Source organism: Podarcis gaigeae (genome assembly GCF_964106915.1).
Source record: "Podarcis gaigeae genome assembly, chromosome: 9".
Classification (NCBI taxonomy): Eukaryota; Metazoa; Chordata; class Lepidosauria; order Squamata; family Lacertidae; genus Podarcis; species Podarcis gaigeae.
The window spans coordinates 6,325,895-6,351,350 of NC_139685.1; the positions used below are offsets into that span (position 1 = coordinate 6,325,895).

General features: G+C 46.7%; 1 protein-coding gene and 1 pseudogene across 3 annotated transcripts in view; one reads left to right on the forward strand and one right to left on the reverse strand.

The window, feature by feature from the left end:
* The window catches only part of ARID3B (AT-rich interaction domain 3B), a 57,210-nt gene extending 34,747 nt beyond the window's left edge, over positions 1 to 22,463 (reverse strand). The window contains exons 1-2 of one of the 2 annotated variants that reach the window (XM_083698314.1): positions 22,029 to 22,463; positions 15,370 to 16,034 (exon numbers count right to left, since the gene is read on the reverse strand). In XM_083698314.1, coding sequence (XP_083554440.1) covers positions 15,370 to 15,954 — 585 coding nt within the window. In that variant the 5' untranslated portion in view covers positions 15,955 to 16,034; positions 22,029 to 22,463. Of the gene's footprint in view, positions 1 to 15,369; positions 16,035 to 21,867; positions 21,890 to 22,028 lie in introns of those variants that run through there. The other variant, XM_083698315.1, reaches the window with a different exon arrangement.
* Positions 20,793 to 25,456, forward strand: part of LOC310825185 (actin, cytoplasmic 3 pseudogene) — a 54,762-nt pseudogene continuing 50,098 nt past the window's right edge. Inside the window, exon 1 of the transcript XR_014568562.1 lies at positions 20,793 to 20,809. The product of XR_014568562.1 is annotated as an actin, cytoplasmic 3 pseudogene (transcript). The remainder of the gene's footprint in view (positions 20,810 to 25,456) is intronic.

A 25,456-nucleotide genomic window follows, 5' to 3' on the forward strand; every position in this document is an offset into this window, starting at 1 on the left:
CCACCTTCTGAGAGTGCTCATTCTACCTTTGAACAGCTCTTACCCTCAGAAAGCTCCTCCTAAAGCTTTCCCTTGCCTGTATAAAATGAAACACAATACAACATGATCACTTCCTCCCAAGTTTCAGAGTACTTCCACTTCGTCAATCGGTTCTTCTCTGTTGGTGAGAAACAGGTCCAAGATGGATGATCCCCTTGTTGTTTCTCCCACTTTCTGGGAAATGAAACTGTTGGCAAAGCAATGGAAAATTTTGTTCGACCTTACATTCTTGGCAGGGGAAGTAGAAGTCTCCTATGACTACCATATTGCTCCTTTGTGAATGTCTGGTAATCTGTTGTAAGAAGGCATCATCTAAGTCTTCAGTCTGGCTTGGAGGTCTATAGCAGACACCCACAGTAAGGTCACTGTTGTTTCCCTCTCCTACAATTTTTATCCATATATTCTCAATCTGTCTTCTATGCTCCGGGTCATGGATCTGTTCACAAGTGGACACTTCCTTTACATACAATGCTACTCCTCCTCCCTGCTTGCTTGGTCTATTCGTTTTGAATAGATTATACCCCTCAACTTCTACATTCCATTCATGAGTCTCATCCCACCAGGTTTCAGTAATACTTATTAGGTCATATTTGCCATCCTGTATTAAGAGCTCTAATTTGTCTTGCTTGTTTCCCATGCTCTGTGCATTAGTACAGACAACTGAAACCAACAGTCTCTCTAGCTGCTTCCTTATTGTAGTTTCTTGCCCTCTGACAGGTTTTAGGAGTACCACCTCAGTTTCCTGTGCATCAATGAAGCTATTATCTCCAGAACCAGGTGTTCTTCTGTCATCTGTAATGTTGTCTCCCTCCCTCTCAAGATCTAGTTTAAAGCTCACCTGATCAGGTTTGTGAGACTCTTAGCAAACATATTCTTGCTACCCCCTGTGGGGTGCAGCCCATCTCTTGCCAGAGGTCCCTCCTCAAGGAACTGGAGATCATGATCCAAGAAGCCAAACCTTCCTGATGACACCACCTACACAGTCAGTGGTTTACCTCCAGTATTTTCCTCTTCCTTCCTGGGCCATGACCTTCAACAGGAAGGAGTGATGAAAAGACCACCTGTGCCCCAAGGTTCTACAGCTTCTGCCCAGAGTCTCATCGTCCCTAGCTGGAAGGCTGTCTGTGGCAGTACTGTTTGTATCCACATGAATCAGAAGAAGCGGTTGTGGTCAGGGGGCTTTATAAGACTCAGCAACTTCTCTGTCACATCGTGAATCTTTGCACCTGGAAGATAGCACACCTCCTGGGACATCCTGTTTCCTTCACACACTATTGCCTTTTTCCTCCTCAGCAGGGAGTCACTTACCACCACCACAAGTTTCTTCCTCCTCTGGGGAATGGCAGGAATAGTTCTATGCAGTGTGCCTTCTAAAGGCTCCTTAGAATGTTCTAAGGTCTGCAACTGCTGTTGAGTCTTCCCCTCTTGTATACTGGAGCTTAGCTGGATATTATTGGGATAGGTGACAAAGCCAGGAGCCTAATGGCTCAAGTACTTGCTGCTACTTCCTCTCGGCTTGTCTTCTTCAGACTGCAATTCTCTTTCTCAGAGTTCATTTCCTTGAAAGGTAGCAAGTAGGTTATCGTCATACTCATCCACATCTGAAGGGTTAAGGTCAAGAATAAAAATGACTCCTCCATCTCCTTCTGTCTCTTCGTCTTCTGGGGGGGTGGGGGTGGCAGGAATCATTCTGTGCACTGTACCTTTCACAGCCACTTTGATATATTCTGAGGTTGGCAACTGCTGTCCTAGCTCCTCAGGCCCAGAATCGGTATCTGAGATGAGAGCATGAAATTGATTTTGCAGCTCCAATGACACAGCATGGACCCCAACAGTCCTACTTCTGTGTGTCATGTACTTCCAGGGGATTGTCTCTTGCAATGGGCAATCTTTCTCCTCTGTACGGGCACCCCACCTGTGCTGCTGTTCCAGCACAGTCCACTCAGCTCTATCAAGAAACTATGCATCTTGTCCTACAGCTCAAAGTGTGACTAGGTGGGCCTCAAGTTGCCATACCTTCTCTTCCAGCAAGGCAACCAGTTTGCACTTGCTACAAGTATATTTACATTTTCTCCAGACAAATGTGGCACAGGTGCTGCAGGTTACTGCAGCAGCTCTCTCACCCTTCATGTTTCTTGGTCATTTGCACAACATGAGACATCTTAATATTTATTATTACAGTGGTACCTCGCAAGACGAATGCCTCGTAAGACGAAAAACTTGCAAGACGAAAGAGTTTTTCGTTTTTTGAGTTGCTTCGCAAGACGAATTTCCCTATGGGCTTGCTTCGCAAAAAGACGAAAACGTCTTGCAAGTTTGTTTCCTTTTTCTTAAAACCGTTAATACCCAGGGTGCATTCAGGGGGTGCAGTTGCGACTTGACTTCGAGGAGCAACTCATAGCACGCGGTGTGGTAGCCTTTTTTGAGGTTTTTGAAGACTTTGGTGATTTTTGAAGCTTTTCCAAAATCCGTGCTTCGCAAGACGAAAAATTCGCAAGACGAAAAAACTCGCAGAATGAATTAATTTCGTCTTGCGAGGTACCACTGTATTAATAATACACAGAATACAAAAAGCCTTGGCACTAACCAAGTAAAAAAGGTCATACACTCCTTCTCCAGACACACAAACAAAAGCTTCTGGACTTCCTCTCCCAACTGATTCACCCAGGCAGTCATTTCCCCTGCCTGTCTCAAGCAACTGAGCAGGTAACTGAACTCCTGCCTGCTCCTCCACATCTTGTTCCTGCTTAAGTCTTTGCTCCCATCTGATCCTGGACCACTTGCTGCACACCGGCAACTTGTAGTTACTCTAGAAGTTTCTTTTCCTGCATATTTACTAGGATACATACTTGGCCATGGTGCATGCTAGCTATGGCATGTTTTGGATCAACACCAGAAAGGTTTTACAAAGCAGAGGGGTGGTGGTAAATGCTGTGTTCCTTGTGTTCACCTGAAATCTCTAACAGATTGACACAAAGAATTACCGTATTTTTCCTTCTATAACACGCAGATTTTTTCTCCTAAAAAGGAAGGGGAAATGTCTGTGTGTGTTATGGAGCGAATGTGTGGTCCCTGGAGCCAAATGGTGCAAGGGGAGGCAAAAAAAAAGCAGGCAAAAATCGCGCGTCTCCTAGAAGGGAAAGCTGAAAAGAGGAAGTGGCTGCTTTCCTGCATTCGGCCTCAGGGTCTTACTGCCCACCCACCTCGATTTCCTTGCTGTGTTTGCTCAAACGGAACAAAGAGCAGGGAAAGCCCCTCCCCTCCAGGCAAGCAGAGGGGAAAGCTCCGTGCAGGAGGGAGAGAGAGAGAGAGCGCGCGTGCGAGCTGGCTGGCTTGGGTGGGTAGGTGAGGGAAAACTTTTGCCTTCCTTTCCACCCTCCCGTTATACCCCTGTCCTGCTTTCTTAGCCAGCTGCTTCTCTGCACACCCCTCTCGTGCTCCTTGTCCGTTCTGTGTTTTTCCTTCCCTCCCCACTTAAAATGTGGTTAAAAAGCATGGATCCACATGGATCCTCAGGATCTTTGCATTGGGTCAGCCCAAATTCACCATCAGATCACATAGCATGTCCATGGCTACAACCTGCCCCCCCCAAAATCATGCACCCACTGTTGCCTGAGGCTGCAATGGTGCAAAAATGTGGTTAAAAAGCATGGATCCACATGGATCCTCAGGATCTTTGCATTAGGTCACCCCAAATTCACCATCAGATCACATAGCATGTCCATGGCTACAGCCTGCCCCCCAAAAATCACGCACCCAGTTGCCTGGGGCTGCAATGGTGCAAAAACATGGTTAAAAAGCATGGATCTACATGGATCCTCAGGATCTTTGCATTAGGTCAGCCCAAATTCACCATCAGAGCACATAGCATGTCCATGGCTACAGCCTGCCCCCCCAAAATCACGCACCCACTGTTGCCTGGGGCTGCAATGGTGCAAAAACGTGGTTACAAAGCATGGATCCACAGGGATTCTCAGGATTTTTGCATTGGGTCAGCCCAATTTCACCATCAGAGCACATAGCATGTCCATGGCTACAGCCTGCCCCCCCCCCCAAATCACACACCCACTGTTGCCTGGGGCTGCAATGGTGCAAAAACGTGGTTACAAAGCATGGATCCACAGGGATTCTCAGGATTTTTGCATTGGGTCACCCCAAATTCACCATCAGAGCACATGTCTGTGGCCACAGCATGAAGCACAAAAATGATACATCCACTGTTTCATTCAGAATGTTTTTTCCCTTGTTTTCCTCCTCTAAAAACGATGTGCATGTTATGGTCAGGTGCGTGTTATAGAGCGAAAAATACGGTAGGCATCAAAATAATGTAAAATGAAAAAACGATTGGAATAAATATCTAAGTTATATTGAAGTTAATCTGGGAACTATTAATGTCACAGTAGACTGTATTTAACACCTGCGATGTACAGAACTAGTATAACTACAACTGCAGAAAAATTACTAGATTACCTAACCTAAACCGAGCTGGACGGAGGTCTAGTGTTTGTAACTGTTTTTATCTGTTCTCTTTTTTTCTTTTTTCTTTTTTGTCTCTTCTCTCTTTTTTTTCTTTTCCTGAATTTGTTTTTCTTTTTTTTCCTTTTTTTCCCCTCTATCTGGTATTTGTCGGTTAAAGTGTGTGTTGTTGTTTTCTTTTTTTGTTCGATGTATTTTGTAAAAACTCAATAAAGATATTTTTTAAAAAATGAAATCTCTAACAGACATATCACAGATAAGGATCCCTCTCTCTCTCTCTCTCTCTCTCTCTCTCTCTCTCTCTGTGTGTGTGTGTGTGTGTGAGAGAGAGAGAGAGAGAGAGAGAGAGAAGAAAGAGAGGCAGCTTTAGGCCTTAGGGGCATCCCTAAAACCTGCTGGCGACATTCCCCTTCATCTCTGATCCACAAACACACCTTCTAAGGTTAGTCAGCTATCAAAGCATGCCAGGGAGCTGTTCCTCCCCAGAGATTGCAAGCCTGACTTTACAAAAGCAATTAAGAGCTGCAGCTATTTTAGGATTACTCCCCAGCCACCTGGGACATCTTATTAGAGTGGAATTCAGATGTCCAAAACAATTTCAGTTTCCCTAGTACTGCCCACCCCCAAAGCCACTTAACCCTTTCCTCAAAGACTGAAGTGGAAATTCCTGACACAACGACACTTCTCCATTTCTATTTCTTCAGAAGCCAAACTTGTAAATGGTTGGAGGGCCCCTCCCATGGGGCAGCTTTTCCCACCAAAAGGATGAACCATTTCTTTCATTTATGCACCATGGGCCCTGCCTATGCAGAACTCTAGTCTTCAAAAGGCTGCCTTTTGGCAGGGGGTGTAGCAGCACTTAAGATCTCTCACATCAAAGTCCTATGACACCTTCATTCTGGAGGAACATGCCAAGGACCATCAGAGGCATTTATTACCGTTATTGCAATACTTGCTGCTGCAAACCTTATAAAAACTGGTGCAACAGAAAACTGAAGCATAAGACAAAAACGTTTTGCCTAATACTGTGCAACTCTTTCAACAACTGCTGTCAAATGGGCAGCCGCCCTTGGTTCCATTTCTCTGTTGGTGATTCCCAGAACTGCTTTCCTCCATGCACCCACTCCACAAAACACTTTGGTTCCTATTATTTATTTCACTTGCAGTTAATTTTATCTGTGAGACTTTATATCCTGACCCAGCCTAAAGGTGGGGGGGGGGGGGATCACAACCACCTGAAAACAAAACTAAAAGAAAAAGATAAAAATATAAAGCACGTCATCCAAATAAAAACTGCACCAAAACCTAAATATAAGGCTGAACTGACAAACTCCAGACTGGCTTAGCTTCAGCCACCAAATGCCAGCCCAAAGAGAAATGGTTTTGCAGCACCTCCACAAGAAATTCAGGCCATGGAAAAAGGATTCCAGCACTGCTAAGCCTTTACCAACAAGCACCCACACAGGAAAACTTCCAGTGGACTGTGTCCTTTGGGCCCCAATATGATTGTAATAGAAACACCCAATCTTTCAGAGAGGGAAGTAATTTCAGATATTTGTGCACTAGATTCTTATAAAATCACTCCAAGAGCTCAAAGCAATGTCTACAAAGGCATCTGATATTGCTATATGCCGCACCCAAGCTATTTAGGGCTATAAATGTCAGAAACAAACTCAAGAGCAGAAACCCTGTCAAAGAAGTGCCATGGCATCTAACAACCTGTGACTAGTCTTAGAATCATAGAATCGCAGAGTTGGAAGGGACCGACGAGTCATCTAGTTCAACCCCCTGCAATGCAGGAATCTTAACTAAAGCATCTATGATAGATGGCAGCCCAACCTCTGCTTAAAAACCTCCAAGGGAGAAGAGTCCACAATCTCCTGAGGGAGACCGTTCCACTGTCAAACAGCTCTGTCAGAAAGTTCTTCCTGATGTTTAGTTGGAATCTCCTTTATTGTAACTTGAAGCCATTGGTTTGAGTCCTACCCTCCAGAGCAGGAGAAAACAAAGTTGTTCCCTCTTCCATGTGACAGGCAACCCTTTATATATTTGAAGATAGTTATCATACCTCCTCTCAGTCTCCTCTTTTCCAGGCTAAACATACCCAGCTCCTTCAAGCGCTCCTCGTAAGCCTTGGTTTCCAGACCCTTGATCCTCTTGGTTGCCTTCCTCTGCACCCGTTCCAGTTTGTCAACATCCTTCTTAAATTGTGGTGCCCAGAACTGGACACAGTATTCCAGGTGAGGTCTGACCAAGGCAGAATAGAGCGGTACTATTACTTCCCTTGATCTGGACATTATACTTCTGTTGATGCAGCCTAGAACAGCATTGCTTTTTTTGCTGCTGCATCACATGGTTGACTCATGTTAAGCTTGTGGTCCACCTTGTTCTACATGAGCAAATCTCACATACAGATTGCTGCTGTAGCCTAGTCTCTAGGCCCTCAAGTACAAATCACAATGGCTGAACCAGAATCTCCGGCAAGGACAGGCCAAAGCCTTCTCCAATCATCAGCCTGAATTTGTGAGAATTGTTCTTACCACTGAGAGGTTATGGGAGCAGCAGTGAATGTAGGACCATTGGAAAATGTGAATGCCGTGAAAATTAAGAGGTTCAGCCATATCTGACGATGGCTCTTCAAATCACAGACTAAACATCTTCATTATTTTAGTCCTCTTTGATTTGTAACCCTCCCCGCCCTTTTCTATTCTATTTATTTAGAAAATAGCAAGGCTTGAATATCTAAAGTGGTGGATTCTCCAGGAATAAGCACTCATTTTGAGACAAGGAAAGGTTGACCAAGGATCTGTTCTGGTTTTGCCCACCAGCTTTGCCACACACACACACATACACAGAAGTGAGAGAGGTGTGGTGGTGGTTGGGGGAATGACTTGAAGATTATTGGAGAAGCAGCAGAAATTCCTTCTGTGGGTGGAGAGAGGAGCCCTCGGAAGTGAACCAGATGCTGTTAAAAAGAAAAACTGTTGTAGTACAACACTATGATAAGATCAGGTTTACTATACTGTGCTGGAAGCTCTTAAGCACTAGCAGAGAAGAATGCTGCAGTAATTATCTCTCCCACACATACACCGCCCCCCAATGTACACCTTCTATTGCCTGTTACACTTTGCATGAGCTGCCTTGAGTCCCTTTCTGGGGAAAAGGAAGAGGATAAAGAAATAAGTATAATAATAAGAGCTGGGAAATCCTACTCCCCCCCCCCCCACAGCAAGTGGTGTGAGAGCTCCTGTGGCTTTCTAAATGCCTGAGAAACATGAAACCAATCAAGGCTAAGTGTGACAAAAAAGGAAATACACTAAATTTTGCATGTGTAGTTGACCAGTTGACTCTTTCGTTAGACTTCCTTAACAACTTTAAAATCCATGGTTAGGCAACGCCCCAGTTGGGACCAACCAAAATGTCACAAAAGTTCTCCAGAACTCTTCAACACACAAGTTACCCAGAGTGGGCAGGTCAGCAGTGGGGGCAACAAATACTAGGTTTACGCTGTAACCATGAGCTCAGCTTAGAGACCCATTTTCAAAATGAAGCCTGCAGGCTGACTAAGTCCCTCCCAGATGCTACACCTATCAGATTACACACCTATGATAAAACCATACAAACTAGACACTCGTGGCAAAGACCCATTTAACCAGCTGGAACAAAAATGTCTCCAGTTGTTTCTGGAAAGTGCAGACAGTGGGTGCCTGTCTTATTTTGACAGGAATACTATTCCACAGAAAAGCCCTGCTCCAGGTTACTGTGGAGCAGGATTCTGAAATCTTTGGAACTTGCAGGAGAAACTGTCCTGCGACGGCAACTATCCCCTGCGCATTTACGGGATAAGGCAGGCTCTCAAGTAACCTGGTCCTGAGCTGTAAAGGGCCTTATATGTTGGTACCAACACTTTGAACTTTGCCCAGTAGCAGATTAGCAACCAGCACAAATCCTGCAAGCAGGCTGAGGTTATTTTGCCGCCCGCCCCAGCAACCTAGTCATTTGGTTTTGCACTAGCTGCACCTTCCAACTCAGCCAAAGGATGCCCCACACATGGTGCATTGTAGTAATCCAACCAATGCATGGACAACTGTGCTCAAGCTATCCCAATCCAAGATTGGCCGTAGTGATCTTACCAATTGAAGGCCGTAAAAGGCACTCCTAGCCACCAAGAACGCCTGTGCATTCAGCAACAGAGCTGGATCCAGGAGCACCTCTTAACTACGCACTTACTCCTTCAGGGAGAGAGCAACCCCGTCCAGCACAGGCATCTGAATTACTTCCTAGACCTGGGAACCACTCACCGACAGAGTGTCCATCCTGCCAAGATCCAGAAGTAGTTCATTAGACCTTATCCATCCCACTACTGCATCCAGACACCAGTTTGATCACACATCTTTGCACACACACCCCTCACTTTCCACAGCAACCGCTACAAAACTGAATCTAGGATGTAGCTCAGAAGACAGAAGCAAGGTTGATTTTCAGGGATTGGGACCACTCATGTCTCTGGGACAGGGCACTTGCCTCTACCCCAGCAGTGCTCCAAGTACCACTGCCTCTATTATTTTCTCTCAACTAAGTAAATAGTTGCTGTGCATCTCCACACTTAATGGCATTCTTGGTTACAATCTGTGCTATTCTTCTAGAAAAAGAGGTGCCGGAATTCACCACGGACACCTTCCTTGTTCTCCTAGAATAGCAAAGGAGCCCCCTGAGAGCTGCCAGAACTGAATTCCAGCGAGTTCCAGCTGAAAAAAAGCCCTGGTTGCAATGTAGGCTGGACTTGCTGTCCATCCTTAATACTGGCCACTGCGATAGATGCAGGTGTCCTGTCCCAGAGACATGAATGGCCCTAGTCACTCAGAATCAACCTTGCTTCTGTCTGCTTAGCTACATTCCAGATGTTTTAGTCACTATACAGTGACAGAACTTTGCAAAGAGTGCAAAAAACAAGACAGCAGTTCCTGTCCCAAGCAGATTAAAATTCATATTACAGTGGTACCTCAGGTTAAGTACTTAATTCGTTCCAGAGGTCCGTTCTTAACCTGAAGCACCACTTTAGCTAATAGGGCCTCCTGCTGCCGCCGTGCCACCGAAGCACGATTTCTGTTCTCATCCTGAAGCAAAGTTCTTAATCTGAAGCACTATTTCTGGGTTAGCGGAGTCTGTAACCTGAGGCTTATGTAACCTGAAGCATATGTAACCCGAGGTACCACTGTATCTAAACAAATGGACTTGGGACATCAAGAGAAAATAAATAACAAATTTCAATGCAAGGACATGACTATTTTGAACACTGTCCTAGGAGCATCACATTTTCTCCTCCAGCCATAAATTTATGTGAGAGCATTCGAAGATTTTATGTTCATGGCAGAGATGTTTCAGATTCCAAATTCATCATCAGCATCTAAACTGAGCATTGTGCTGCATGTGCAAGGCTTAAAATAATAATAAACCCATACCATACCACATTCAGCTTCCGGACTTCAAAACTGTTTCTTCACTTTTGACCTCAATCTGACACATCTTAAATGGATCTGATGGAGAACTCAAACATCCACAAGTGTACACATATTAAGATAAACTTATCTGCTTGAAAATCTGTGCCACTGTTTCTATGCAACAAAGTCATATAAATGTAAACACAAGCATTTTAAACATGCAGTGGAAGAGTTATGTAACTTGCTGTGAAATGTTACCCCAAGTGAACAGAACTTGATGCAATTCTCTCTGCACTTCTTCTTCTCCCTGGTAACCTGAGTAAGTATTCAGCTATGCCTACAACTGGAGAGGGGCCCACACCTCTGCAAAGAACACCCTTCCCCTGCAAAGTTTTCATTTCTCCTCTGCTCAATTGCAGCCGGCCATAATAACCTTCCTACTGTAGCCGACTGAGCCCAGATGGATCTGGGAAGCTTAGGGGAGATAAAAAGCCGAAATGGCTCCCTCTGCTTTCCTTTGGGGATTTGCCAGTCCCTTGACAAGCGGCCAAGCCTTCCCTCCTCATTTTGTGCTGACAAGATTCTCACCGCCCCTGTGTCATAAGCTGAGCCAGCTCTTTTGTCTGCAAGGGTGCTCTACAATTATTTACTTGACTGTGGGAGGCTGAATGGAACTCCAAGCAGCCAGGCATCACCACCTGCCTGCCTTCCAGTAGTATTTAGCAACTGAAAACAGGACTTGCCTACAGTGGGATGGAGCTCGAGTTTTAAAATGAGTTTGAAGAGCGGGGAAAGTGGCATCATGCCAAAAACACATTTTGGTTCAGAGTGTCAATTTCAAGTGAAGTTACTGCAGCAGAGAGCCATTTTTAGATCAAACATATGTACTGGTCAATGTAAAACACCATTTAAGGAGAACTTGCTAACTATCTGACAGAAGAACATTACCAAGAGAGATCAAATGATTCCATTTCTTCCACCTGCACAAGGGTAAGCATTTGATGTTGTGGGACTACAATCTCATTAGGCTCTGCCAAGGGTTTGGGGTGAGGGGAGCTAGTCCACCAGATGCCTTAAGGAAGCCGATAAGCAGGGTATGATGGCAAAAGCCCTCGTCTTTTCCTCCTGATCAACTTCTAAATCAACCTGGAGTTTACATATGACCATCTATGACCAACAGTCAAAGACAGATGTTTCCTGCAAATTTACCTAGCCTTCTTTCAAAGCCAACTAAGCTAGTAGCCATCACTATATCATGTGCCCATGAATGCTCTGGAGCGACTGCCCACCATAGCCTGAAACCGGGTGGGTAGCCTGTGGCTCCTTCAGATATGGACAGATAACCCCCATTTTCCCTGATGAGTAGCCATGATGGCTGGGGCTGCTGGGAGAGGGAGTCCCAACAGCAGGTGGAGTACCGTAGGCTGACCAGTCCTGGCTTGTAACACTGTCCTCCTTGTGACACATGCCTTTCCAGTGTTTCTCAACCTGTGGGTCCCCGGATGTTGTTGGACTACAGCTTCCATCATTCCTAGCCAACATGACCAGTGGTCAGGGATGATGGGAGTTGTAGTCCAACAACATCTGGGGACCCACAGGTTGAGAACCGCTGCAAGTCATCAAGACTGGATGACTGGTAACAAACTCCACGTGGGCTGTTTTTGGAGGGCATTCAGGAACTTCGGTTATAGCTGTGAAAAGTGCTGACCAAACCCAGGCCTTGAAGCATGTTGCTCGACCTGTGGGTCTATTTCCAAGCACAGCTGAAACTGCTCCGTATGTCCATTAAAGTCTTAAGCAAGATGGGCTTAGGAAACGGAAGAGAAGCAGCTTTCCCCATACACACCAGCTGTCCCCTGAAGTCAGTGAGAGAGATCCTTCTGTGTATCCTGCCACCATCAGAAGCACAGCTGGTGGGCACACAGGGAAAGGCCTACTTGAGTGCAGTGCCCAGATGTGGTTTCCAGATGTGGCTAGAAACTACGTCTCATGAGGCTACATGCTTCACCTGCAGAAGAGGAGACCGAGGTGGTATGTTCCAATAGTTAGAGGGTTGTCCCATGGAAGATGAAGCAAGCTTGTTTTCTCCTGCTCCAGATGGGAGAACCAGACTATTCAAATGACAAGAAAAGAGATGCCGACTAAAGATTAGGAAGAACTTGCTGGCTGTAGGAGCTGCTCAACAGTAGAACGGACTCCCTCAGAAGGTGATGCGCTCTCATTTCTTGGAGGTTTTCAAACAGAGGTTGGCTGGTCCTGTCAAGGACTCTTTAGCTGTAATTCCCGCATTGCAGAGTTGGACTAGATGACCCTTGAGGACCCCTTCCAACTCTACAATTCAACAGTTCTGTTAAACTTGCTTAGCCCCCTCTCTGTGGACCATCCAATGTAGGCTGAAGACCTTTTCATTTCATTAGTTTTCAGTTTGCCTGATATCTGTTATTTTATTGTTTAGAATGTTTTTATTTTAAAGGTATGTATTGTTTTTAACTAGATATGAAAACTCTGTAAAGTAAAATGCCAGAATAAAAATCCTAAAATAAAGCAAGCAAGCAAGCAAACAAACAAACAAACACACACACAAACACCTAGTGGTGCAGCAATAAAACTGCTAGCCCATTTACAAAGCTAAGCAGGGTCCAGTATGGTTTCAAATTGGATGAGGAACCCCGTATTGAGATTCCTGCATTGCAGGGGGTTGTACTAGATTACCCTCGGGGTCTCTTCCAACTCTACAATTCTATTGTTCTAAGTAAACAAATAGGAATGCCAACCGCTGGCACCCAGCACTCCCTTCACCATTGGCTATTTATAACATTAAAGGCCAGGAATTTCTGGCATTATTTAGGGACTGCTCACATTGAACAGCCAGCACAGCACCTTCACACAGCATGACAGAATAGTGACAGAATTCACATCACACTATTTACAATGACACAGATTGCACACCTCTGTCAGGGTCGGCTTATATCGAGCAAGTTGTGATATGGCAGAAGGTAATTGTCCAGTAGGATTTCTATACATCAAAAGCTCAATTAAGCTGTGCAGTTTATCTGAGGAGGGCCAATGATCATTTGCCAGACGGCTTGCCACCACCTGACTGACACTCCCCCTGCTCCTTTTGCAGATGTGCTCACTGCAACACCAGTTATTGCTGTTGTGAATGGTCATGGAACTAATCTGTATACATTTCATCCTTGCATAGAAAAGGCAGAAGATGAACCTATTGCATTCTATGACCTTTATTGTGTTTTCTTCCCACATGGGTACACAGATCTCTCTCTCTCTTTGTACAAACACACACACACACACACACACACACACACACACACACACACACCTGTCATCTCTCTCTCTCTCTCTCACACCTGAGGATGACATTTCATCAGGAGCAAGAAACAGACTATACTTCACAAACACTGATGCTACTGCAAAACTGCTCAACTTTAAGGTACTACAAGATTTTTTTCCTTTTTTCTTTTGTAAGGTAAAGGTAAAGGGACCCCTGACCATTAGGTCCAGTCGTGGCCGACTCTGGGGTTGTGGCACTCATCTCGCTTTATTGGCCGAGGGAGCCGACGTACAAATTCCGGGTCATGTGGCCAACATGACTAGGCCACTTCTGGAGAACCGGAGCAGTGCACGGAAACGTTTACCTTCCCACTGGAGCGGTACCTATTTATCTACTTGCACTTTAATGTGCTTTTGAACTGCTAGGTTGGCAGGAGCAGGGACTGAGAAACGGGAGCTCACCCTGTTGCGGGGATTCGAACCGCCGACCTTCTGATCGGCAAGTCCTAGGCTCTGTGGTTTAACCCACAGCGCCACCCGCGTCTTTCGTACTTGCTGTAAAATACCAATGTGCTAATTCTCTAGAACCATTTAGAGTAATCGCTCCTCAGCAACAAGCAAAGAGGATGTGCAACTAAAGGTCAGCCAACCCTCATGCAAGATGGTTCATGAACACCTAGAGACCAATTTACAATTGACTCAGCAGGCTGGCTGAACTTCTGCCAGTTGCATCACACTGCATGATTTGAGTTGCAACACCCAAAAAGCTCTTTGACCACAGAAGAGTCACACGTTGCAGTATAGAGTGCCCATTACTCTCCAGCCAACAATACCAAACTGCCAGCATTAGCTGCAAACGGAAACTGTTAAGGGAGCAGGAGAGAATTCCCAGAATGTGCTCAGAGGGTTCGCCACATTCCTGCCATGCACTTCACCTTCCTTTCCTGGGCCCACAGTGGCAGGCAGGAACTGCAAAAAGCAAAAGGCTTCCCTTCTGTTTTTGAAAAAAGCTACAAAGGGGCTACTTGATAGCCCACAGGTACCAGCTGCACAAATATAAGTCAGGGGACACCTGGATTGTTAGTAGTTGATGTGAAAAGGATCTAAGGGTCTTAGTAGACCACAAGCTTAACACGAGTCAACAATGTGGTGCAGCAGCAAAAAAAGCTAATGATATTCTAGGCTTCATCTATCGAAGTATAATGTCTAGGTTAATGGGAAGTTATAGGACCACTCTATTCTGCCTTGGCCAGACCACATCTGGAATACTGTATCCAGTTTTGGTGCACAATTTAGGAAGGATATTGAGAAGCTGCAATGTATGCAGAGGAGGGTGACCAGGATGAGAAAGGGTCTTGTGGGGAATGGTTGAGGGAGTTGGATGTGCTTGGCCTGGGAGGGAGGAGACTGAGAGGAGATATGGTGGCCAACTTCAAATGGCTAGGGGGCTGTCACATGGCAGATGGGGCAGGCTTGTTTTCTCCTGCTCTGGAGGCAAGGACCTAAACCAATGGATTCAAGAAAGGAGATTCCGACTAAACATCAGGAAGAACTTTCTGACAGTAAGAGCAGTTTGACAGACTCCCATGAAAGGTGGAGGTCTTTAAACATAGGTTGGAGGGTCATGTGTCTTGGATGCTTTAGTTGAGATTCCTGCATTGCAGGGGAGCTGGACTAGATGAACCGTCAGGGGTCCCTTCCAACTCTACAACTCTATGATTTACCTTTCCCCCTTTTCAGAACTGACATTTCTCAAGGGATTGGACTGCAATAGCCTTCACCGCAGTGCTGCAGTCTTTCCTATTATTTCATAGGCAGGTAAACTAATTGATCTGCCCTTATGCTGGTCTATGACCATAATAAAGATTTAATTGATTGATACTTGATCTGCCCAAGACAGTCATTTGACAAGCTCTAACACAGCTTTCTGCCAACCTACTACCTGCAGGTGCTTTTAGACTACCACTCCCATCAGCCCTGACCAGCTGATGGAACTTGCAGTCCAAAACAGGGCACCAGGTTGGCAAAGGCTGCACCAATGGAATCCCTCGAGGGAGGTGCCTGCTTCCAGGACCACCAACAGTCAACCCGAGTGGCAGGGGTAACAACCACTATTACTGACCTGCTTGAGCTGCTCATCCAGCCTCCAGGCCTGCCTTCCAGATGATGAACCACAATATGGAGGGTTGGCAGACTCATTACCCTGCTCATCCTTTTCCTGCTGTCCCCGCTGCCCCCCTAGAATCGGCAGAGGATTAGAGGAAGAAGCCACTCTTTGGTTGTGGGGGACAACTTTGGAAGCATGAAAATACTTCAAAGCGGAACATGACTCTTTCCCAGTTCTTGGTGCATCATCCTCAAGGTCACCATCTTCCAAATCTTCTTCTCCTCCCTCCTCCTCCTCCTCCTCCTCTTCTTCTTCTTCTTCCTCCTCCTCCTCCGAGTTCATACTGCTCTGATCAAACATCTGGGCAGCCCCAAGCACAGGTGGGACTCGGGCAGAAGGACCAAGGAGGGGGCCACCTGGAGCCTTTCCAGATGTGGCACCGAGAGCAGCTTGCTGCACCGTCAGCTGCTGGGCATAATGCAGCTGGGTTTCCCTCATCTGCCTCTGTTGCCTCTCCCTGGAATCCATCTGCAGAGGGGCTGCTTGCTGCTGCTGCTGCTTCTGCTTTTGCAGCTGCTCCACGACAGCCTCCAGTTTCATCCTGCTGTTAACATGGCTGCGATAAGGTGAGAGTTCTGCTGGAGAAGACTCCAGCCAAAGCCTTTGGAGAGCAATGGAATCTGAAAAACAAATATTGACCTGTGTAAGCTACTTGCCGCTATCCTCCCACCAGGAGTCCTCCCACCAGGACAAGAAGAAAAAACGCAAAGCTCATATTCCCCCGCCCCCTGAATGAGAAACCACAGCCATTCAGTTCCAGATTTCACTGCATGTTTGGCACCTTTTCATTTACAACTCCTCTCCCTAATGAAGTGTAGCCTCTGAAGCAGCTTCATGATCTGTGCAAAAGGAACATCCTCCCATCTTGTCAAATTTACGAAATATTTGAGTGTTAGATTTTAGCCTATTTTTATTAAGTCCATACCTCTTGCCATCTCTCACAATGAGACCCAAAATACTTAAATTTTGCACAATTAAAAGCAAACAAAATCCAATCCAAGCAGTAAAAAGCAGCACTGAGACCTATTTAAGTACTCAGAGTCCTATCCTGAATCAAGTGCCCCAGATGACTCTTTATTCAGAAGCTTGTTTGCATACAAAATAAACTTTTTCCTTTGCCTGCTATTTTACTATGGACTGATCTGATCAGTCAATAGTATTTAAGGAACATAAGAAAATCTGGAGCTTTGTTTGTATGCATCGGCAGTCAAAACCCAGGCAGGAGCCTTTTAGACTCAAGGAGGGGCTAACAGGGGCTGTTTTAACTCTCTCTGTTCCTTTTCTCCAGCATCCAGTTATGTCAGTGCATCAGATTAGGCTGGCCAAAGCCAGCGTGGTGCAGAGTTTGGAGTATGTGCCCAGAAGTGAGGAGGCTTACTTGGGTACAATCCCTTACTGAGCCACAGAGCTCCCTTGGTGACATTGGACCAGTCACTATTTTGCAACCTAATCAATCTCACCAGTTTAGGACAAAATGGGAAGGTGGGAAGAACACGCGTCACCCTGAGCTCCTAGGTGGGAGGATGGGATAAAATGTCATAAAACAGATACTGCTGAATTCCATTTGCTAGAAACCACCGGAGGGGAGAGTGCTGTTGCACTCAGATCCTGCTTACAGACCTCTGGTTGGTGATTGTGAGAGCAGGATGCTGGACTACATGAGCCACTGGCCTGATCCAGAAGAGCTCTTATTATGTTTTTAAACAAGAAACTACCTTTGCATCAGTTTTGATTAGCTCAAAGATGTGGAAACATCCTTAAGGTGATAAGGCCCAAGAGTTTGTGTGCCCAATCTGCACACTCTGAATAGGGCCAGTTTCATTTTTTCAGGGGCTTATTGTTTACGTGGGACACGGGTGGCGCTGTGGGTTAAACCACAGAGCCTAGGACTTGCCAGTCAGAAGGTCGGCGGTTCGAATCCCTGCGACGGGGTGAGCTCCCGTTGCTCGGTCCCTGCTCCTGTCAACCTAGCAGTTCAAAAGCATGTCAAAGTGCAAGTAGATAAATAGGTACCCCTCCAGTGGGAAGGTAAACGCCGTTTCTGTGCGCTGCTCTGGTTCGCCAGAAGCGGCTTCATCATGCTGGCCACATGACCCGGAAGCTGTACGCCGGCTCCCTCGGCCAATAAAGCGAGATGAGCGCTGCAACCCCAGAGTCGGTCACGACTGGACCTAAATGTAAAGGGGGTCCCTTTACCTTTACTTATTGTTTACGTGACTACTGTACATGCTATGGAAGTGAGAGCTGGACCATAAAGAAGGCTGATCGCCGAAGAATTGATGCTTTTGAATTATGGTGCTGGAGGAGACTCAAGAGTCCCATGGACTGCAAGAAGATCAAACGCATCCATTCTTAAGGAAATTAGCCCTGAGTGCTCACTGGAAGGACAGATTGTGAAGCTGAGGCTCCAATACTTTGGCCACCTCATGAGAAGAGAAGACTCCCTGGAAAAGACCCTGATGTTGGGAAATATTGAGGGCACAAGGAGTAGGGGACGACAGAGGACGAGATGGTTGGACAGTGTTCTCGAAGCTACAAACATGAGTCTGACCAAACTGCGGGAGACAGTGGAAGACAGAAGTGCCTGGCGTGCTCTGGTCCATGGGGTCACGAAGAGTCGGACACGACTAAACGACTAAACAACAACAACAACAACAACAACAACAACAACAACAACAACAACTGTACATGCTAGGGATTTCACTACTTTTGTATTCACACAATTATAAACCCATTTGGACTCTGTCTCCAGTTGCAAAACTGTTGCCCCTCATTCATACAACTTGGGAAGCCAAATGTGTGTGAAAACTGATGGGGGGGGGGGAAGAGGCGAGAGAAAAGCCTCAGCACTATCAATCAACAGGGCAGCAACAACAGGGTGCCAAGAAAGAGTTCCACTCTCCCTTAGCAACTGCCCCAATAATAGTAAGACCTGCCTCACAGTTTTGGATGAAGGAAAATACAACACAATAGCAACCTGCGAATATCAAATGGTTCACAAGATACACCAAGAAAACTTACAACTCGTAATTATGTGATCAACTCTCCTCAAGGAAAGTTACCTCCTGATAACTAAGAACTAAGCTAGCGATTGCAGGTTTTAAATGTAATAGTGGTCCTGGTGAGATCTCTTCTGTACAAGGGTAAACATAAGGTAGACATGAAGCCCCTTTCCCTGTCCCCTACTGTAGCTGTGCCTAATATACATAGTTGAACTAAACGTATTATGCTCCCATTTTCTGCAATACTTCAATTTTCTTCCCCATATCAAATTTTACATTAGAAAGTATAAGAGGAACGGCCTGCCAAAAGTGCCATATGCAATGATGGCACTTAATGAAAAAATTCACCTCCCAGTGTGAATTTTGTACACATCATTTTTACAAAGGCAAGAAGGATAGTCAGGAAACAGAATTTTAATATACAAGAAGGCAAAAGGCAAACAGCAACTGAACAAAGTGTTGACCCTTTACTCCTCCAGCCCCGTCCATCTACTGATACTTTAAAATAAACTTGCTTCTTTTTCTTACCCTCTTAAGATTGTATTCTGACATTTAGCAAAATAACTTCTCTCTAAATGAAAGAGGCTATTTTGCTAAGACTAAGTATGCAGTTTCAAGAACAAGTAGAACAAGCCCATATCTCATTTTGGAGAACACCAAACAACCAAAAGAAGACCAAGAATTTCCAGTGTGCGTCTCAAATGTTCTGCTAAGCTACAGTAAATCAAAATCAAACTAATCCCTTAGCTATAAGTCAGGGAGAAATGCTCAAGAGCTCATAGTGCAATCATCCCATCAATCCCAACCCCATGCTTTCAGTTAGATTAGAATGCCACAAACAATCTTGTAATGCCTGAGATAGTACTTGACATACTGTTTACATACTGTTTATAAACTGCAAGGACAACTATGGATTTTGGATAAAAGAGCTGTGACATCTATAAAATCTCTACTTTACTTGGAACATGCTTTAAGGACATTACTGTAAGTTGTTTACAGTGCCTCAGGTGAAGATCCACAAAAGAACAGACAGGGAACATGTGCTACAGGTCCAATACTATAATTCATGACCTGGTATTCTCTTGCTGTGTCCAGTAAACACTTCAGGTGTGGGAACATTTGCTGTGCTCTCTTTCTGGTTCCTGCAGGTCTCACCCAGGTCCAGAACAACTCTACTTGGCAGGTTCCAGCAAGACGGATGCATCCTTGCCGAAGGCTACAATTAGACATGAATGCAAAACCCTACCAGCCTCCAGTGCCAAAGAAAGGGACCTGAGCAAGGGCAGCCACACCTTAAGTATTCAGGCAACCATCAAATCGCTATCATAGCAGTTCAGCCCTGAGAGTGCTTCCCCCAAATTTCAATGTGCACAATCAATTTCAGATTGCATGTGCTTGCCATACCCTTTGTTTCATTGAAATATCCCTGTCCCCAGCAAATACAGGTTGGATTTGTGGTGTCCATTTTTGGACATCCAGTTGCATCTGCGTTTCAATCTTCGAACAGTATCTGTGCACTGACTTTAACCATGCTTATGTGCAGAGTAAGCCCCACCAAGTCCTGCATCCTGATATAGGTACTTCAGATTGCAGCCTTAAAGGAGAAAGAAAAGCCTGCTGACACCGTGCCACCACTTCTTCAGGGTATACCATGCAAGACCCTAAAGATCAAGATACACTCCCCAATATACTAAAAAAAAAAAAACACCTCTGCACAATGTTCTGAGAAAAACGCAACCAACCATCATCTATGTGGGGACGCGGGTGGCGATGTGGGTTAAACCACAGAGCCTAGGACTTGCCGATCAGAAGGTTGGCAGTTCAAATCCCCGTGACGGGATGAGCTCCCGTTGCTTGGTCCCTGCTTCTGCCAACCTAGCAGTTCAAAAGCACGTCAAAGTGCAAGTAGATAAATAGATACCGCTCCGGCAGGAAGGTAAACGGCATTTCCGTGCGCTGCTCTGGTTCGCCAGAAGCGGATTAGTCATGCTGGCCACATGACCTGGAAGCTTTACACCAGCTCCCTTGGCCAATAAAGCGAGATGAGCATCGCAACCCCCGAGTCAGCCACGACTGGACCTAATGGTCAGGGGTCCTGTATCAGATATGTGTGTACTTGTTTCCATCACTCACATCCCCTTCTTCACGTAACACGCAATCATATTGACTACTAATGATGAATAAAAATAAGAAAATTCACTAACAGTACACATTATCTACAAATGTGTATGTTCAAAAACAGCAGCTCACAGCCAAAACAGTACTAAAGAACTTGGTAAAACTAGTGCTTTTGTCAGGGGGTACTCAAGGGTGTGCAGTACCAGCGTGCGCACTCCCACCCACTTTCTCTCTCTTTTGTTAAAAAGTGTTGCACTTACTGCAACAACTTCTTGGTGAGTACCAGCCCCTATTTTTCGGGGGTTGGGGGAGCACTGGGTAAAAGCACACCTGAAAAAATATAATTGGGGGTAAGAGTCACTGCTGCTTGCTGGAAATTGTGCTACAATGGGATTGGATGTACACATAACTAGGCTGCTCTGATTTTAGGTGTCTTGGTAGAAAAAGCCCTGTTATTCTTAACCTTTTCCCTGCCTTATCTCCTACACTAAGCTTTACCCCCATCTGATGGATTAATGGTTTGTACTGGCACAACCAGAGCGCTCAACAGTCACTCCTCCATAGACTTCTCTGGGCTGCACCTATCCTAGCTTCTAATCACAGAAGCTTTATAATGTTATAGGTCTATAAAATTATGGCCACAACTAAAAACAGTTCTCTCACCCCCTTGACACTAGATCCCAAGTGGAATTGAATAGGTGGCAGCAGATTCAGGATATGGTGCATTCAACTGAAGTAGAAAACACAACTGAGCATCCAGAATTCTTCAACTTCAAACTGTGGCAATGGTGAAAGTTTGTACACTTCCCTTCCCAGAAAAGGCATTTCTTACACCCTTTGAAGTTCACTACGAAATTGTATGCTTTCCACACACAGAGACACAAACAAACCCTCTCAGAGAAAGTAAGTCATACTGTAATAAATAGGGGCTTACTTGAATCGTGTGCATGGTCTTTTTTTTTTTTTTACTTAGCTCTTTTTCACACAGATTATAGAGAACTTTCTTATCCCTCCTCAAAAGCGGCTCCCGATAGGATGGGAGGTGGAGCAGCCCAAAGGCGCCCCGCGGCCCTTCCTCGAGAGTAAGACCGCGCAGCAGGATGGGATTCCTCTCAGTCAGGGTCGGAAGAAACGCGTGGCGGAGGGTGCAGCTCCTGCCCCTCCGTAGCGCGCGGCCTGAGGCTGCGGGCGAGCCGCGTTCCCCGGGGGCGCCCAAGGGCCCCGCCACGGTCCTGAGAGAAGCCCCGCCGAGACCGCCAGGTCGACGCGCGCCCGGAGCCACCAGCAGCTGCTTTGCAGCCCGAACCTGAGGGAGGAAGCGCCGCCGGCTTACTCGCGAGGAAGCCCCTTCTCGCCGGGCGGAGGCAGCGCCAAGACGCTCCCCGGAGCCAACTCCGCGCCTCCCGAGCGGCCGCCGCCGCCGCCCGCCGCGCCAACTCCCGCAGCCCCGCGACTCCCCTCACTCCCACCCCCGCCGACAGGCCGCCTCTTTACCTCAGCGCGGCGACCACAACAGCCAGGCAGCCCAGGAGGCAGGCAGGCAACCGCCCGCTCCGGCGGGGTCTCGCGCGCAGCAGCAGCAGCAGCCGCCGCCTCAGCCGCGCCCCCAAACACCCCCGCCCCGTCCCGTGGTCCCTCCCTCGGCCGGACCGGAAGCGGAGGACACAGGCGGCGCGGGGGACCTGTTTGACAGAGCACCGGCAGTAGCGTCACCAACGGGGACTAGGGAGGCGAACAAACACTTCCGGGTTGTGGGGGAAAAGACGGTTTTTTAAATTATTAAATGAATAACAATTAAGATAATCGGGGGAAAGAGAGGGTGGGAGGCCCGTTAGGCTAAGTGGAGCTTATTCCAGGGAGAAGCTCCCCCCCTCCCTGCAAATGGAACGGCTCGAGAGGCGCGTCACGCGACTCCGGAGACGACGCTCTGTTCCGTTTCCCTATGGCTCGCTCTCCGATACTCTCTGGCCCTTGCCATCTCTATGCCTCTTCCGCCATAGAGACGGCAGCTAGAGTGACCCCAGTGGCCATAGACGGGACACTTCCGACCGGAAGTTTGGACTCAAATTTGTAGAATGTTTGCTATTTATTATCTCTGCCTGAGGTTTTTTTTTGTGTAATTATTCTCTGTTTCCACAGGAAAAAGTGAGGGGAAAGGATAATGAAGGTGGCACTAAAAAGAAAAAGAGGGAAAGATCTCCACCGAGGACTCAACCATAGAGACTGAGAGTGCGGGGCAGGCGCCTCTTTTTGCAAAATCACCATAGCAACCGATAAGAAGCAGGCCGAGGGAGAGGGGCGGGGCCAAGGAGTGGGCGGGCGGGACTCCATAATCAACAGCCAATGGGCGTCAGGATGAGTCCGTTCCGGGAAATATGAACGGCTCGTGGCGCAGCAGCGTTGATAGCCGCATCTCAGAGGTAGTGCGCACGCGCCCCAGTAGCTCTTCGCTCAGATTATGGCGCCCCCTTTCGTGGGGGGCCGTGGCCTGGAGGCAGAGCGCCTGAAACTCGCACTTGGAAGGCTGCGGGTTCGATCCCCAAGTGGGAGAGAAAGATATGCGATGCTAAAAGGCCCGGCACGGAGGGCAGCTAGGATCAGCCGGTTCGGTGTTTGCAGCCAGCATGTTGTCCAGCTGATTCCTGCATTGCAGGGGGTTGGAATATTGACCCTGAAGGTCTCTGACTGTAGGACTCCCGCCAATCATCTAGTATTCCAATACCCTGAAATGCAGGAATCACAATACTGTTGTTGTTGTTTAGTCATGTCCGACTCTTCGTGACCCCCTGGACCAGAGCACGCCAGGCACTCCTGTCTTCCACTGCCTTCCGCAGTTTGGTCAAACTCATGCTGGTAGCTTCGAGAACACTGTCCCACCATCTTGTCCTCTGTCGTCCCCTTCTCCTTGCGCCCTCCATCTTTCCTAACATCAGAGTCTTTTCCAGGGAGTCTTCTCTTCTCATGAGGTGGCCAAAGTACTGGAGCCTCAGCTTCAGGATCCATCCTTCCAGTGAGCACTCAGGGCTGATTTCCTTAAGAATAGATAGGTTTGATCTTCTTGCAGTCCATTGGACTCTCAAGAGTCTCCTCCAGCACCATAATTCAAAAACCATAAATTCTTTGGCGATCTGCCTTCTTCATGGTCTAGCTCTCACTTCCATACATCACTACTGGGAAAACCATAGCTTTAACTATATGGACCTTTGTTGGCAAGGTGATGTCTCTGCTTTTTAAATGAAATAAATAAAATGTGCCCCGTGGCTATTAGAGACAGGGCCTTTCTGTTGTGGAACCCAAATTCTGGGGCTCTCTCCCTGCACCTATTCTCCCAAGTATTTATTTTCATCCATTTCACCAGTTTTCACAGCAGACTTCATCCTTTTTTAGAAAACGGTGTTCTAGTAAGGCAAAGAATGTATGGTGGTTTATAAGAATTTGTCTGTTCAAGTACTTTGGGGGCACTTGTTAAAAGGCAGATTAAATCCAGCTAAGAAACAGATATCACAAGGTGGGTTTGAATTGGATGGATTATGACGTTTGAGATGAATAAATGCAATCTTTAATAAATAAACTGCTCAGTGATGCCGACTATTGACTCACATGGAGCTTTATATTCTGGGTTACCCCCCTAAAGGTTGGTACCGGTACTTCCTCCAGCTGCTGCCACCTTGCCCAGTAATCAGGGATGATGGGAGCCAGAGGTCATATTCATAAGTTAGGCCTCCCCTTTGCTAAATTCACATCTTAGCATTTATTTTTATCACATTCTCGAATTTTTAGAGCAATCATGTCTCAGATTAAAGCTGGGGAGTGTCAGGCGTGATCCCACTAGGAAGCAAACTGCATTGGGGAGATTGCATTTGCAGCCGTTGTAACCCTGGGAACTTCCTCAGAGTAAGCCCTGGGTCAGTGCAAACAAGTGAGCCTTGGTTACAGCTCGTGGTCTGTTAGGAGCGAGACCAACCATAAGGCCCATGTCCAGAGGGGACGCTCAGCCAAACTACCACTCAGCTCTTCACCACCAACTTTAGGATTCAGGGCAAAGCCTCACAAAGGATGCGTTCTTTCCCTTCAGGTCAGGGACAGAGGGTGGCTCTAGGGGAGGAGTTGTTGCAGCACCCCTTGGTGTGTGGAGTGCTGCAGGGCAGAATCCTCCCCCTGATGCTTTTTAACATTTTTATGCGCACCCTTGCCCAGCTTGTCTGGAATTTTTGGCTGGCTTGTCATCAATATGTTGATGACACCAAGCTTTATCTGTTGATTGGGGGGCCAACTCCCATCTCTTGTGGGGGCTCAATTAGTGCCAGTGCCTTCCGTCAGGAGTTTGGGTGTAACCTTTGACACCTCCCTCTCTATGGAGGTGCAAGTTGCAGCTACTGCAAAGGCGGCATTTTTCCACCTTCGCCATGTGAAGCTGCTGGTTCCTTACCTTTTTTGCCCTCATCTAGCCACAGTGATCCATGCGACAATCACCTCCAGGCTCAATTATTGTAACTCGCTCTATGCAGGGCTGCCCTTGAAGGTGACCGAGAAATTCCAGCGGGTGCAGAATGCCGCTGCGAGGCTCCTTATGGGGTCCTTGCCGCGGGACCACATTCATCCAGTGCTATACCAGCTGCACTGGCTCCCAGTGGAGTACAGGGTCAGGTTTAAGGTGCTGGTTTTAACCTTTAAAGCCCTATGTGGCCTAGGACCCTCGTGTTATGGGACTGTCTCTCCTGGTATGCCCCACAGAGGACCTTACAGTCCACAAATAATAATATCTTGGAGGTCCCAGGCCTCAAGGAGGTTAAACTGGCCTCAACCAAGGCCAAGGCATTTTCGGCTTTGGCCTCAGTCTGGTGGAATGCTCTAGCACAGGAGACTAGGGCCCTGTGGGACTTGACATCCTTCCACAGTGCCTGCAAGACAGAGCTGTTCCG